Source organism: Asterias amurensis, chromosome 12 (assembly GCF_032118995.1).
Source record: "Asterias amurensis chromosome 12, ASM3211899v1".
In the NCBI taxonomy this organism is placed as follows: domain Eukaryota; kingdom Metazoa; phylum Echinodermata; class Asteroidea; order Forcipulatida; family Asteriidae; genus Asterias; species Asterias amurensis.
The window spans coordinates 14,615,447-14,630,739 of record NC_092659.1 but is presented as its reverse complement, the minus strand read 5'-3'; the positions used below and the strand labels follow the sequence as shown (position 1 = coordinate 14,630,739).

Sequence of the window (15,293 nt, the reverse complement as noted above, 5' to 3'; positions counted from 1 at the left end):
TACAACCCCCCCCCCCGCCACAGCGATCAAAAATTGTTTTGTTATACCTTGGTGACGTAAGTATTCATCTTCTCAAAGATCTGTTGACGGAGTATATAAACTAATAAGCAGACTACCAGTTGTTCAAATAAGAAACAATGCTTTAATGTTCCCTCGAACTCGTGGCTGTTTTGTACAAAGTGTTTGATATCAACCAACGATGAAAACGATCAAGGTATTGTACACAAAAAAATGTTTACAAAACTCATGCTGCCCTCCGCACTAGCACTGTACAGTACATCAAGTGATAGTTTCTCCATCGATAAAACTTTATAATTGTAACCGAGGTATAACAAATGACATTGTTTCACTGACGCGACAAATTCCTGCTGTCATCATTTTACGAGTGAGTATTTATTGTGCAGTTATTGCTAGGTAATTTTTTTTCACAAGATATTCTTTTTACACCAATTTCATCAAAAAGGAAAAAGAAAAGCCCATCAAGATGAAACGCAAAACCACATCAAAGAAAGGGGCACATGCGCTTAGCCTATACTGAAGACATAAGTAAGTTATAGTGAGTATATTTCAACTTTAAAGAAGTTAAATAGTTTCAAACGATATTACATAAAATTAAGGTGTTCACTTTATTGAATAATGTTCATCTGCATTTAGTATCACATCAGAATAGGAAAAATGCAAACTGAATCTGTGGGAAGATAAATAAATAATCAGGTTATTTTGTAAACCCATGTGCAGCATTGGTTGTTGAACAAACCTTCTAAAATTAACATAGATTTATGACATGCAAAATCTGTAAAATAATACAGGTAAGTCAGTAACTGAAGTCACAGGGACAAAAGTGAAAGAACCCCTTATGTGACAGATCGTAAAGTTTTACCACGTTGTTGCAATTTAAACTGTTCAACTGCTTTAATCAAGCTCCTTTGACTATTTTTACATTATAGTTGTTAACTGTGTGTGTGTGATTTCCTGAAACAAGAACAAACATAAAGAAATCATGTATAAGCACAACAATTAATGTCTAGCAAGAAATAAACATAAAGGCAAAAACACATCCTTTACAAATACACATACACATACATGTACAGTAAGCTGCTGTATGCCCTGATTTCACAAGTAGAATTGCTGTAAATGTATCACAATTGTTATACAATGTACATGTATTACTTATATGTAATACATAAAACTTGACCTGGACGTGATCTATTTTAGTGTATGCAGTGGCCGCTGTTACCAGGCAGATCCAAATCAGAAGTAAAAGTGTGTGTCAGCTTTCATGTTGTTACTGGGCAGATCCATAACAGGGGGAAACGTGTAGTTAATGACCATTTTGAATAGTGGCTGCCACAATATAAATAAAATAGCCAGTTTGTTAAATAAACCTGGGTCATACTACTAATAATTGTTTATACCTCTGAATATTATAAAAGAACTTCTCCATGTAGTATCGTTGATTATTTTAAAGGGTTTTATAAGCAATTATGGGAACTTACACATTTATGATTAATGGTACATGGCGGCCATTTTGGAAGTAAAACGTATCTGTAAAACGTGTTTAGTAGCCTCATAGAAGCTCACATTTAGAAGGTTTTGCTTTTGATGTCGAGCGAAAAGTGATTTTTGGCGGCCATTTTAAGCCGCTAGGAGCAAAAATTGAAATGGCCCAATATCCAAATATTTTTGTTACACATTAAATTACATATATACCAAATATCTTGCTTTTATCACAAAATGCACAATTGTTGTTAGATTTTGTGTTATGCCGCCCCACTAAAACGACTTGCGGCGACTCGCCAAGTTTCACAGATACATATCAATCCGCGACACTGAATGACCGTAGCACTACTATATCAACTTACAACCAATTACAACAAAAAGTAGTGCGTTGTAACAATCGCCACGTAATCAAAATACACCAACATGAATCAACCAACATGGATATTAGTGAACACTTGAACATATCGCAGATAAATCCTAATCTCCTAACAGTTTAAACCACCAGCGATAATGAGAACTAAAGAGGGCAATTCCTACGGCTATACGCAAGACCAGCGCAACCCTAAAAACATGGCGCAGGCAGGCTTCCCGCTGTTATTGTGAATGCATACACATGTGCAGTATACTGTAGGCCTACGGATGATTAATTTACAACAACCGATCTAAAACGTATCTAAAAAGAATATTAAGGAGTATAGCAAACCCATAGACCGAACCTGCCAAGTCCTGAAATAATCTTACAATAGATAAATAAAGATGTACATACCTGAAAATGGCAATAAACTTGATCAAAATATGGAAATCTGGAGAGTAAAACTTTAACGTTGAAACTTTACGAACTAGTGTGTAGAAGTGGCTACTAGTCTTGAACTCAAGGCACACAGTAACAATGAACTTCACACATGGCATACGAAAACAATAAATGTGTCATGTCATGACACCCCTTATTATATCAAAATGTTGGCCTCGCATGATGAAAAATCGTTTTACCCATTTGCCAAATACTAAAGCTTCATCTGGCATAAATATTTTTATCTGTTTACATAACAACATTACTTATAAGTGAAATGTTTCTCAAATTGCTTTATACTACCGGAAGCTGCTGTAGGCTTTTCTCAAAGTTTTATTTACATTCATTTTAAAAGTGGTTACGAAACGTTACATTCCCTTTAAAGTAATAATTATACACACATTGTAATTTATTTGGATTTCTAACCATGAAACTACATGAAAGATTTCCACCTTCTGGGGGATAACATAAGTCGCTTAATCCTGAAGCATTTACTTAAATCGTATTAACACATTGTTCGTCTTTACCTCTTTGTGAGAATTAGCATAACTGATCTGCAGACAGCTCCTAATTAAAAAAAAAAAAAAATCAGACGAGTAGTTCAAAACATTTGTGTTTATTTCTTGGCTTGTGGGATGATGAAGAACTATTTAAGTGATTGGAAGTAAATGGACGTACTTCTGCATTTCTTCATGGAAACGGGACATTTCAGACAACGTTTCCATGGTATGGAAACATTGTCTGATCTGTTCAGTCGGCCCTGCATACATAGGCTGAAATGTCCCTTTTCCATGAAGAAATGCACTTCATAAAAAGTTCGTACGTTTCCCTCGAGTCACTTAATTAGCTCTTAGTCATTCCCACAAGCCAAGAAATAAACACAAATGTTTGTACTTTCGCCTGTTTTTGTTTTTTTTTAGTTAGGAGCTGTATGCAGATCAGTTATGCTAATTCTTTCTTGCAGCCTGACCTGGCGGACACAAAGAGTACTCTCTTTGCCAACAGATGACCAGACTGATGCTAGTTCTCTATGAGGAAAACTGTTTCGTCACACCTCGAGCTTCTGTAAATATAAGGAATACTGATAAATTAATTAAAGTCTCAGTTGATACATTGTATATAGATTACTTGCCAAATCTGAAAAGTAGTACCCTTTGTTATACAGGTACACTGTAAATAGTTGATACACATTGTACAAAGCCCTCTGTGAGATTAATGACAGGCCTTTTTGGCAATGTGGATATAATAATTATTAGATGATGTTTTTTTTTCTTATTATGTTGGACAAATCAATGACTTTGATAACATTATACTTTTGTGAGCTTTGACTTTAATTATACCTGACAGTGATTGACATATGTTTTGTTTATTTGTTAGTATATGAACTGTGAGTTTTGATAAGCGCAGACCACCATTAGGGTGTTTTGTGTATAATTATGAATGTTAAATGATTTTTGATAAGCCCAGTTGAAAAATAGCCATTATGGTGTATTAGTTTTCATATAAAGTGTGTACTTGCCAGTGTGCTTAGACTATGGTCATTGTACTGACTGTGATGACATATAGACTTCTCTATTAAAGAGACACTTTCAATTGCTGGCACATGAGATGTAACGTACTTTGCTGTGTATATTATAATGTAGTATTCAAGAGTTGACTTGAGAATCATTCTTAGCTTTTGTGGGGTGGGGGTGGCTAGCATAGTACTTTAGGCCTAAGTGTGTCAGGAAAGGCCCAAGTGCTGAATAGGGATATGCTTGGATTTGTTTAAATAACGTAGTATTCATGTCTATTAATGGGATGTTTTTCTGTATAATAGCATACTATAACCAACATGTTTTAAAAATGTAGTGTTCACATTGGGATAACAAGGACTGATATGATTCTCTGTAATTTGATGTGTTTTGGGAGAAACAAAAAGTGATAAAAGATACCGTGTATCGGGGTAATTTATAGTATATGTTGGGACAAACACGATACAATAAGGCGTATAGGCCTACTGTTTTCATATCTGTAAATATTTGATAGGCACACCCAAGAGCTAATAGCCATTATTGATTCCATGATAATACAGAAAACGTGTGTATGTATGACATGCCAAATCGGTAATTTATTTATATTACAAATTGGAGTACCATATTCCTTGGGACTTTCTCAATTTATGAGGCATGAAGTGTAAATTATTTTTAAAAATCTGTAGGTTTTTTTTTATACATGTACCTGCCATGTGATTTTGTACACACCAAATTGCTTGTTGGATGTTGTATTTTTTTATCAGCATAAGTGTTTTCTTACACTAAATGATTACTAAGAGCATACTGTGATAGTGTGTAGGGACAAACACATGATTGGATGGCACTTTTTGGGGGTGGGGGGGGGGGGGGGTTGTAACACTAAAGTTATTAGGGAGGGTTGTATCATTATCGGGACACGTTATGTTATAAAGGCTGTATCACTACATGGTTTTTTATATACTGTGACCCAGCAGTGATAACAGGATGGCACACTCCTGCATGTAACTTTTAAATATCAAAAGTTCCTTGGATGGACTGTAACATATGCTTTATTTCTTTTGGGAAACATAATGATTTTGTATATAATGTGACAAGCATGATGATTGGACGGCAAACTTGTGTATTCGTGAACACTAAAGTTACTTGGGATGATTTTTACATAAGATATACGCTTTAGTTGTGTCGGGACAAAGTATGTTATATGAGAACTTTATCACTGCATATTGATTTGGTTTGACTTTTTTTCTCTAAAAAATCAAGTTTGTGTTTTATACATCATTGATTATGAAATCAGACGGGAAAAAAGGGGTGTAATATAATTGGGTTGGTATGTACGTAATGAAACTTGTTCCATGGTTTGTAATGAGCGTGTTTCAATTATTTGTAAATTTTCATTTTGATGAAAAATTAATTCATTTGTAGATTAGGGTTTGTTTGTTAACAAATGTATTTCAAAACTCACCTGGAACATGGTTGGGCTTGGAAACGTCGTTGTATTAATTGTTTTTAGATGATCATCATTCGATTTCATGTTTTTTTTCTTTTCTTAGTTTGATAGAATACTGAAAAACACTCAACAAAGTTTTTTGTGTACTGGACCTAGAAAGCAAAGTTGCATGCCTGCATATCAAAACGATAACAAGGAAGGTTCATTTTCTTTAAAGTGATGTTCTATCTTTGGTTAAAGTGTCGCAGAATATTGTTGATGTACTGATTGTCTACTTCTTGTATAAACCAATAGTAAGTAACCTTTTGATGTGGGAGTTTAATTGTCTGTTGGGGAAAGCAAATAATGTGGGATAACACTAAAGTTACTTTTGAGGATTATAACATGCTCTTATTGTGTTGGGACACAATTTGTTATGCAGACTGTATCACTTTAATGATTCTGTATACTGTGATAGTGTGTTGGGACAAACACATGATTGGATGGCACCTTTTTTTTGGTGGGGGGGGGGGGGTTGTTGTAACACTAAAGTTATTAGGGAGGGTTGTATCATTATCGGGACACGTTATGTTATAAAGGCTGTATCACTACATGATTTTTTATATACTGTGACCCAGCAGTGATAACAGGATGGCACACTCCTGTATGTAACTTTTAAATATCAAAAGTTCCTTGGATGGACTGTAACATATGCTTTATTTCTTTTGGGAAACATAATGATTTTGTATATAATGTGATAAGCATGATGATTGGACGGCACACTTGTGTATTCGTGAACACTAAAGTTACTTGGGATGATTTTTACATAAGATATACGCTTTAGTTGTGTCGGGACATAATGTTATATGAGAACTTTATCACTGCATATTGATTTGGGAAACACACAAGCAGTAATGGTTCCCTTTTTTCGGTTTCACCAAAGTGTATTAAAGGAGGGCAGATTTGTTCAACTTTTTTAGTATGTGTTGTGGTTTGACCGGCAGTGACGGTTTAAGATTTAAATATGCTGTTAATGGTAAATGTTGTGTTTGGTCTTAATAATGGACCCTTCCCATGAAATATGCTAATTACATTCACGCATGCGTACAGACCCCATTGGTTGGCAAACGCAATAGAGTTGTGCACTAAGCAGACGCGCAATCGCGTCTGCGTGACGCACCCATTAGCCGTGTACAAAACAGCGCGATGTTCCCTCATTTTGCCAACCAAAATGTTAGTGCGCATGCGCTATGTGCAATTAACATATTTCATGGGAAGGGTCTAATCAACGAATATAATTCTACTTCATGTTTTGCTAATTGTTTAATTCAAAGAGTATCAAGCAAAATGTTAACAATCTGAAAAATGTTCAAAGTGTGGATTTAAACATAAAAAACATTTCATTATGAGTATTGCATTATTAAATATTTTGATTGGTTTACTTTTTTTTCGTCTAAAAAATCAAGTTTGTGTTTTATACATCATTGATTATGAAATCAGACGGAAAAAAATGAGGTGTAATATAATTGGGTTGGTATGTACGTAATGAAACTTGTTCCATGGTTTGTAATGAGCGTGTTTCAATTGTTTGTAAATTTTCATTTTGATGAAAAATTAATTCATTTGTAGATTAGGGTTTGTTTGTTAACAAATGTATTTAAAATCTCACCTGGAACATGGTTGGGCTTGGAAACGTCGTTGTATTAATTGTTTTTAGATGACCATCAGCCGATTTCATGTTCTTTTGTTTTTTTTATTATATAGGTTTTCTCGGTCAAATTCGGCAAATGAACAGTCAATTTTATTTTCATGCGTTCAAATTAAAGCTGTTTTGCCTCTCCAGTTGTTACTGCGTTTCAAATTCAGAATTCGGCCATTCAATTTCGTTTTGGGTCGAGTTAAATTCCTTTAGCACTCTGTTCAATTTAGCGTAGCGTCATTCTTTTTCGTGACACACACGCCTCAAGAAGCGTCTGCGAATTTGAATGTTGCTTTGATGAATTAAATTGAATGATTATTTTGTTAATTCGAATGACGCAACAATACATTTGGCTAATCCCAAAACGAAATCGTATAGCAAAACTTGAGTAGCATTCGATTTTGCGCGAAATAGAATAGCTTGGTGGTTAAATTGGCTGCTCATTTTTCGAAATTGACCGGGAAAACCTATAGAATACTGAAAAACCAAGTTTTGTGTACTGGACCTAGAAAGCAAAGTTGCATGCCTGAATATCAAAACGATAACAAAAGGTTCATTTTCTTTAAAGAGATGTACTATCTTTGATTAAAGTGTCGCAGAATATTTTTGATGTACTAATTGTCTAATTCTTGTATAAACCAATAGTAAGTAACCTTATGATGTGGGAGTTTAATTGTCTGATGGGGAAAGCAAATAATGTGGGATAAGATATTACTTTATTTTAATCACATTTACTAAAGATTTGCTGTAATTTTCATACATCAAATAGAGGAAAACACGAACTGAATTGTGGAACTGGATTAGGTAACAGGAATCGGAACAAAGGAATATATTACTGTTTTATCTTATTTTATTTTATTTTACTTAAAAGCACTGGACACCTTGGGTAATTGTAAAAGTCCAGTCTTCTCAGTTGGTGTGTCACAACAAATGCATAAATAACTAACCCGTGAAAATTTTAGCTCAATATTGGGCGATAGAATAATGGAAAAAAAAAACACCCTTGCCGCTTAAGTTGAGTGCTTATACAGATGCTTGATTTAGGTCTCTCGAATTCAATTGAAATATTTTAGTGAGAAATGACTTCTTTCTCAAAAATTACGTCACTTCACGGAGCCGTTTCTCACAATGTTTTAAACTATTAACGGCTCGCCATTGCTCGTTACCGAGTAAGTTATAATAGTAATAACAATTATTTTGAGAAATTATCAATAGTGTCCATGCAGTACCTTTAATTTGTAATAGATTTGTTGTAATTGTAACACTTCTTGTATGTTCTTGTAGTAAAAACAGACTGAATTGGATCGCAGATGTTGGAAATGTTAAAAGCATGAAACTCAGCACAAGGGGCCAACTTCTAAATGGCATATTTGGTCGTATAGGCTTCGACCAGTTGCTTAAGACGCGGAATGCGGGCTTTAATCAGAAGGACGGATCCCCTTTTCATACGACAGCAATTTAGCAGGGGACCCTTGCTCAGTTAAAGCATGGTTGTGATTTTACTAAATGCACAATTACTGCAAATTTCACATTGTGAAAGGACGGCACACGTTTGGGTTGACCAAGGTCCCCCAGTGAAAAAATATACGTCCTTTTACAGACAGCATAAACATTGCTGCCTTGCACACGAGGTGCAATTTCGCAACCATGCTTAAACTAAGCAAGGGACCTTTGCTATCAAGATGGTGGGGCATGATAGTACAATTGTTGCCATTTCGCAAAATTATCTTCATTTCTGTTGTACATGTCTATTGTAGAGTTTAAGAGGACATTTCAAAAGGGCGAGAGTATTTATCTCCCATTACTTTTCAAGATGGCGGCTGTAGTTTGGCCAAGCAAGCACAATCGATGATATTGCTTGGGGTGCATGCTACCATGCCTAAGATGCATGTTGAATCTTCATCTTCTTCATTTTATTTTACTTTTTATTAAAAAACATTGTTTACTAAAGGTCTTTCATAAACTTTGAGTATTTTGCCTGATCCTGACTTTTATGTGTGGCATATTTAAATATGCATGTTCAAAATGGCAAACAAATGGTATCAACATGGCAAACAGATAGACCTACTAACTCGTAAGTGAAAACAACAAACTGTTTATCAGCAACCTTGCAAAAGCAGCATACACATTTTATTTTCTTACAAAAAACCTTTAACAAAAAACAGCAATCGCTACATTATTAATTGGCAGTCTAAACTTGACAGAATTCAAGAAGTAAAGCTTGAGTTTGAGTTTGAGATAACGTCTTGGACAAAGACTAGATTACGTCGACTGTCCAAACTATAATGTAAAGTGTGAAAAAGAGCGTGTGAACTCCACATTTCTGTATCTAGCAGGTAAAACCAATGTCACAAAAAATGATTAACTGATTACAAATGATGAGTGATACCATTCATGAACTATGAGTGAAAAGCGACTGAAAGCTTGCAAGCGCAAAATCTCCCGAGTGCGAAGCCTGCATGCTTACAAATTACATGCATTATCTTTGGTTTTAGAAAGCCCTGCTCTATAATCTGGAATGGTGTAGGCTTATGGTTTTATCTTCATTTTCTTATGAATTTGATCTTTTAAATTTGATCTTTTAAATTTGATGATTTCTCAAAAATGATCTTTTATAATTAAATCAACTAAAATAATAGTTTTTTTTTTGGGGGGGGGGGGGCAGGAGGTTAAACAGAAATAACATCCCTGCATTTAGCACCAAGAACTCACTCTGCAATTCAAAATAACAGCGATGTAAAAAATTTTACCTTTAACTGAAGTTACAAAGCAGAAACACTTAAAGTATAACTCACCAGTGTGACATTGAACTTTTGACCTTCCATCAATCCCCGATAATTCCCAAATTTTCTTTTCTCTAAGTAATCCCCATCCAAGAAACAAGTTTGTATATCACTTCTAACTCAAATTACAGTCTGGAAGATGACTCACCACCATGACCCTGGCCTTACTCACCCCAAAATAATCTCAAATGTCCCTTATTTTAGAACAACCCCCTTGATCCAAGTTGCAAACATTTGTCCAAAATGACATTGTAACTCAAGTTACAGTCTGGAAACCAGATAGTTTGACTCACCACCATGACCTTGAACTTTTACCATATTCACCTCCAAAACGATTCCAACTTTCTTTTCTCTAAGAACAACCCCTAAGTTACGTCTCACCACCATGACCTTGACATTTGACACTCACTCCAACAATCTCCTCTTAATCAATTTTCTAAGCAATCCCCATGAAAGTTACAAGTCCAAATCTCACTTGTAAATCTCACCTGCAACTCAAGTTACAGTCCATAAAACGAGATAAATATGACTCACAGTCACCACCATGACCTTGGTCTTATTCACCCCATCAATGCCAACTCTCCTTTCTTTTATGTCTTTAAGAGCAACCCCCACTCACTTAACAATTAGCAAAATTTAAGGCAAGTTGTTCAAGTAACAACAGTCCCGAAACTAGATGACTCACCACCATGACCTTGGTTGATTTCACAAATAATCCTAACTTTCTTGGGAATACAAAAACTTAGTAACAGCTGGTCCTAAGTTGGGACAGCAACTTGTCTGAACTCGAGGTAAGACTAGTCTTAAATTACCTTTAATTATTAATTAACCTTATCAGCCACAAAAGAACCCAGGGCCTTCCTCATAGAAGAACAACCCCCGCCCAAGAGTTCCAGTTCCAAATGTAACAATTGTTACTCCAGTATTGACGGTCCAGAAAGCCACGGACTGGCGAACAGTCTTCGTTGGTAGTGACAATACGCTTGTATGTAGGGGACTTCTGTCCAGTTCCTAAAACCACTTCCGCGATCTACTCTGCGACAGTACTGCTGTGTGCGTAAGGAATAAGATTCAATTGATTCTTCTCAACATGGAGCTGTGGTCTCAGGAAGGAGTTCTCTACCTAGTTAGAACAAATCTACACAATGTATCATCATTCTATCGATTAATACTTACCTTTGTAAATATCCCGTAACCCATTTTTGACGATGTGAACAACATTTCAGGAGAAGAAGAACCAAGAAAAATACGATAAAGAACAGCGCCTGAAGAATGGAGTTAAGCCCGTCAATATGACAGACATGTTGGAGATCTGTGTCGTCCTCCCAAAGTGAGGAATTACCACCGCAGAACCAATCCGGTACAAGGAGATCTGTTTTGTTTTTGCTGTCCATGGTGGCGTGCCGGGCACCTTCCAAAAAGATAACAAGTAAAAAACTACAATGGGACATTACAGAATTGGTCTTGAACAAACAGTTGATAGTACATATTAGGCCTATAAGCACTTTATGTAATCCACCTAAACATACACTGACAAACCTGTAGAAGTTTGAGATCAATCAGCCACCTCGGTCACGAGAAAATCATGTGGGGAAAAAAACACCCGATTACACATTTTGCATTACAATGATTTAAAAGAGCGATAGTTTGATTTATTTCCCATCAAACATGATATTTCAAACAGAAATATTTTAAAGGGGTGTTTTCTACTGTCACCATGTAAGTTGTATGTAAATAATGTGATCTTGGACGAGTTTTTAAGTAGTGTTAAAACAGGGTAGACTTTAAATAATTTTGAGATGACAAAAGCAAAATGACTAAAGCGGGATTTGAACATGGGACTCCGAGACTTACGTGCCGCCGCCACGCGAGAATTTGTTCAGCCTCACAGAGGTTACACTTTACCTCAAACCTCTCCCGCCGCGGGGTTCGGCCAGATTCGTGTACTTTTCAGGGAGCCGTGGGCCTACTATTGTCCCCCGAGATCACTTTTATATACGGACATAAAATATTTTGCTCTTCATCACTGGTGCGCGTAAATAAAGTTTGATTTTTTTAAATTATTATTAGGGGCATAATAATATGCAAAAGGAAACACAATTAAAGGAAACACAATTTAAAACTTCAGCTGTTTTAAAAACGGCACTTTTTAAAAGTAAGCCAATGAGCGACAATATTTCTTGAAACTATTGTTATGTGTTCCTCTATATACCATCCTTATAAACAATATACCACACGGATCAGATCATTGCAGTATAATCTATGCGCACGGGAATGTACAATACACATGTGACTGGCCTGAAGCATGGAGGAATAAGAACAAAACGTGATGTAGGATTTTTCTTACCAATCAATCTATCTCAGTTGAACTTGTGCATTCTTACTGTCGGTCAAAGACATCAAACCATATCACTTTTTCGCGGACAAAACTAAACTATAGTTTCTGTGTAGTACATTTTGTAGCGAATTGAAGTTTGCCAAGAACAACCACCATACCTAGGTACTGTCCATGTATATAATGGCGTTTGTTTGTTTTATCAGGTAGTAGTTTTTTATGACCTTTGTACGGGAACTTGGCTGATATCATTGTTCGGGAAAATTTGCAATAGTGAATCCCTTAACAGGTAAACCAACAGCCGATATATGACCCTGAGCAATCCTAAACATTTGGTTTTGCGTAACGTTTATGTTTTGCTGAAGAAAAATCTAATACCTGAACATTATTTACACTTAATGCATAAAGGCCTACCTACAACATGCAACAGAATGATCAAAATACAAACCACGAGTTCAACAGGAACGACAGTGAATTTGCTGTATTCGCAACCTGCATGCTCTCAAGTGAAGACTAAACTATGATACACTATTGGTAATTGTCAAAGAGCAGTCTTCTCACTTGGTGTATATCTCATAATGCATAAAATAACAAACCTGTGAAAGTTTGAGCTCAACCGGTCGTCAAAGTTGCGAGATATTAATGAAAGAAAAGACACCCTTGTCACACGAAGTTGCGTGCTTTCAGATGCTTGATTTCGAGACCTCAAAATCTAAGTATTACGTCTCGAAATCAAGATCAAATATTTTAGTGGAAAATTACTTCTTTCTCGAAAACTATACGTTACTTCAGAGGAAGCCGTTTCTCACAACGGCTCTCCATTACTCGTTCCCAAGTCAGGTTTTATTCTAATAATTATTTTGAATAATTACCAATAGTGTCCAGTGCCTTTAAAGGAAAACTCTGGAAACAAGCTCCCGCCTACATCACGGACATGGTCTAAGTAAGTTCTCAAAAGGGACGACTTCCATCACCAACCTCCTGTTTCTCCACACTTTTTGAGCCTAACCACTGTGTCTCTTTTGCCGATAGATTATTTTCGGTAAACAGACCCAGAATCTGGAACAAGCTTCCAGAAAAGTCAGAGATACCACATCACTGCATACTTCAACTGTCCCAGTAGGTGTGTCAATGATGGTTCTTCTGTTTGTGCCATTACATCAGCGCCTTAGAGCAAACTTTTGATTTTGAAACTTTATAAATTTCCTTATTTTTACTGATTGATTGATTGGTTGATTGACTTTTTGGCTTCAAATTAAGCACTTTATCATACACAAAATATACAGAAATTACAAAAACTAGACCTGTTACAAATAATAGTTGGATTATATAACAACCAAATTTGCACTTAAGCAAAAACATTAGCATGGCATGGTAGACAAGGACGAAAGCAGAATTACACAGTCCATTCAATATCATTATCAGTGATCTTGAATATTATGTTGCAGAGGTCCCATTTCTTGATGAAAAGGGGAACATTAAACATTGTTCTGGAGCTTGTAGTAGGGTACTCTATTAAGATTTTACTCTTTCAATACGATATTTCCAGGTTTGTATTAAAACAATCGTTGAAGTTTGAGTGCACATACAAAATAACCAGTAGGCCTACAAACTCTTTGAAGCTGACAATTAAAAAGTTGGCTAAATCAACAAAGTTTCTTCCGGTCGGCTCCCACTGTGGTGGATCAGGCACCAGTATAATTCAAAAGTTAGTGTCAGTTTGGGAAGTAGTTGTCTGATGCATCGATTGATTCAGAAGGTTCAGCGCTCAGTGCCACATAAACTGGGCCCCTGTCTTTATCTGCAGGGATAAAGACAGGTACTTGCTTTTTAAAACGGTGATTGCATTGGATAAAACTATTTCATTGGATAAACGTGCAGTGACATAAGCTTTCCATATCTGTGCTGTGATTGGTCCGAGCTGGGTGCAGAGCTGACAAACATCACGTCGGAACAATTAAAACACAGATATTGAAAGCTTATTCGTTTCGGTCGTCTGCATGCAGTAGTGCACAGACACGTAGAATGTTACTGCGTATCTCTATGTTTCAAATATTGTAGTGAGAAATTACTACTTACTCTCCATTGCTCATTACCAAGTAAGTTTCTGCTAACAATTATTGTACTGTAATTACCAATAGTATCCAGTGCATTACAGTACTAGACCGATCCAGTAGGTAGGCTCCGCCCACGACGCACGTGTGAGCAAGAATACGTGGGGCTCTGCCGCGCGCGCCAAGCATACGCGCACGCATGTCGGACCTTAGTGTCGGACCTTCGTTGCGTTGTGATTGGTCAATACGCAATGGGGCGGAGCTTAATAGACCTTATGCACATGACGTCATTTCAGTAGGGCGCCCTCACCTAGAGGTCAAAAGGAGTTTGTTCATTGGCCAATCCTGTGCGCCGCGCGTACAAATCTGTGCGTTGTGATTGTTTCGTCACCGTTTTTCCACTAAGATGGCCGCTGGATGACGTCAATGCATAAGGTCTATGGATCGGTGTATTATGCATGATTCAGTTGTTGACAGCAGAGGCTACGGCATTTAGGTTGAGCATCATCCAAAAGTGAACTGAATACAAACAATTATATTAAATAAAGGAAGCAGGAAAATGTAACATGAACATGAAAATAATTAATAGGCTTATCCCACATTTGCTTTTCCAAGTAATATTTATTTTAACCAAATCAACTCCAATTAAAAGAACGCTAAGGTTCGACTCCTGCTACTTCGTCGGTTCGATTTTTACTTCCATATTGTTGACACATTTACAAAAAAAAATGTAGCATATCTTATTCAAATGAAATAATATCTTATCCCACATTTGGTTTTCCCCCAAAACATTAACAAATAAACTCCCGTCCAAAGATGGGTATTTTTGTTCAGACTTGCGTTACATAATTTAGTTTGTATTTTACTTCCATATTGGTGATGCAAGAGGTATTCTAATTGCAATACATGTGTAGAAATTTGAATGAAAATAATTAAAGTATTATCTTATCCCACGTCTGTTTTCCCAACAATATTCAACAAATAAACTCACATCAAAAATCAAGTTACAGGTAAGTTAAAAAAAAAAAAAAAAAACTTTTACCTGAATCTGCAAATGATTTTCATTATTCTTCGAACAAAAAATAAAAATAATGATAGCCCCCATTAAAAAAGATTGAACATGTTTCCTTATCATAAAATATCTAGCCAGTTTTTTAATTCATAATCAATGATGTATAAAACACAACCTTAA

At 36.0% G+C, this 15,293-nt stretch overlaps 1 protein-coding gene and 1 long non-coding RNA gene across 3 annotated transcripts in view; one reads left to right on the top strand and one right to left on the bottom strand.

Moving 5' to 3' along the window:
- Positions 1 to 4,641, top strand: part of LOC139945308 (uncharacterized) — a 32,852-nt gene extending 28,211 nt beyond the window's left edge. Inside the window, exons 7-8 of one of the 2 annotated variants that reach the window (XM_071942656.1) lie at positions 464 to 546; positions 3,255 to 4,641. In XM_071942656.1, the coding sequence (XP_071798757.1) occupies positions 464 to 538 (75 nt within the window). In that variant the 3' untranslated portion in view covers positions 539 to 546; positions 3,255 to 4,641. Of the gene's footprint in view, positions 1 to 463; positions 557 to 3,254 lie in introns of both variants that reach the window. The other variant, XM_071942657.1, reaches the window with a different exon arrangement.
- Positions 3,206 to 12,215, bottom strand: LOC139945309 (uncharacterized). The gene is made up of 3 exons (XR_011787070.1): positions 12,060 to 12,215; positions 10,889 to 11,123; positions 3,206 to 3,353 (listed from the first exon to the last, which is right to left on the bottom strand). It is a non-coding gene; the product is annotated as an uncharacterized lncRNA (long non-coding RNA).
- Positions 12,216 to 15,293: the final 3,078 nt, after the last annotated feature.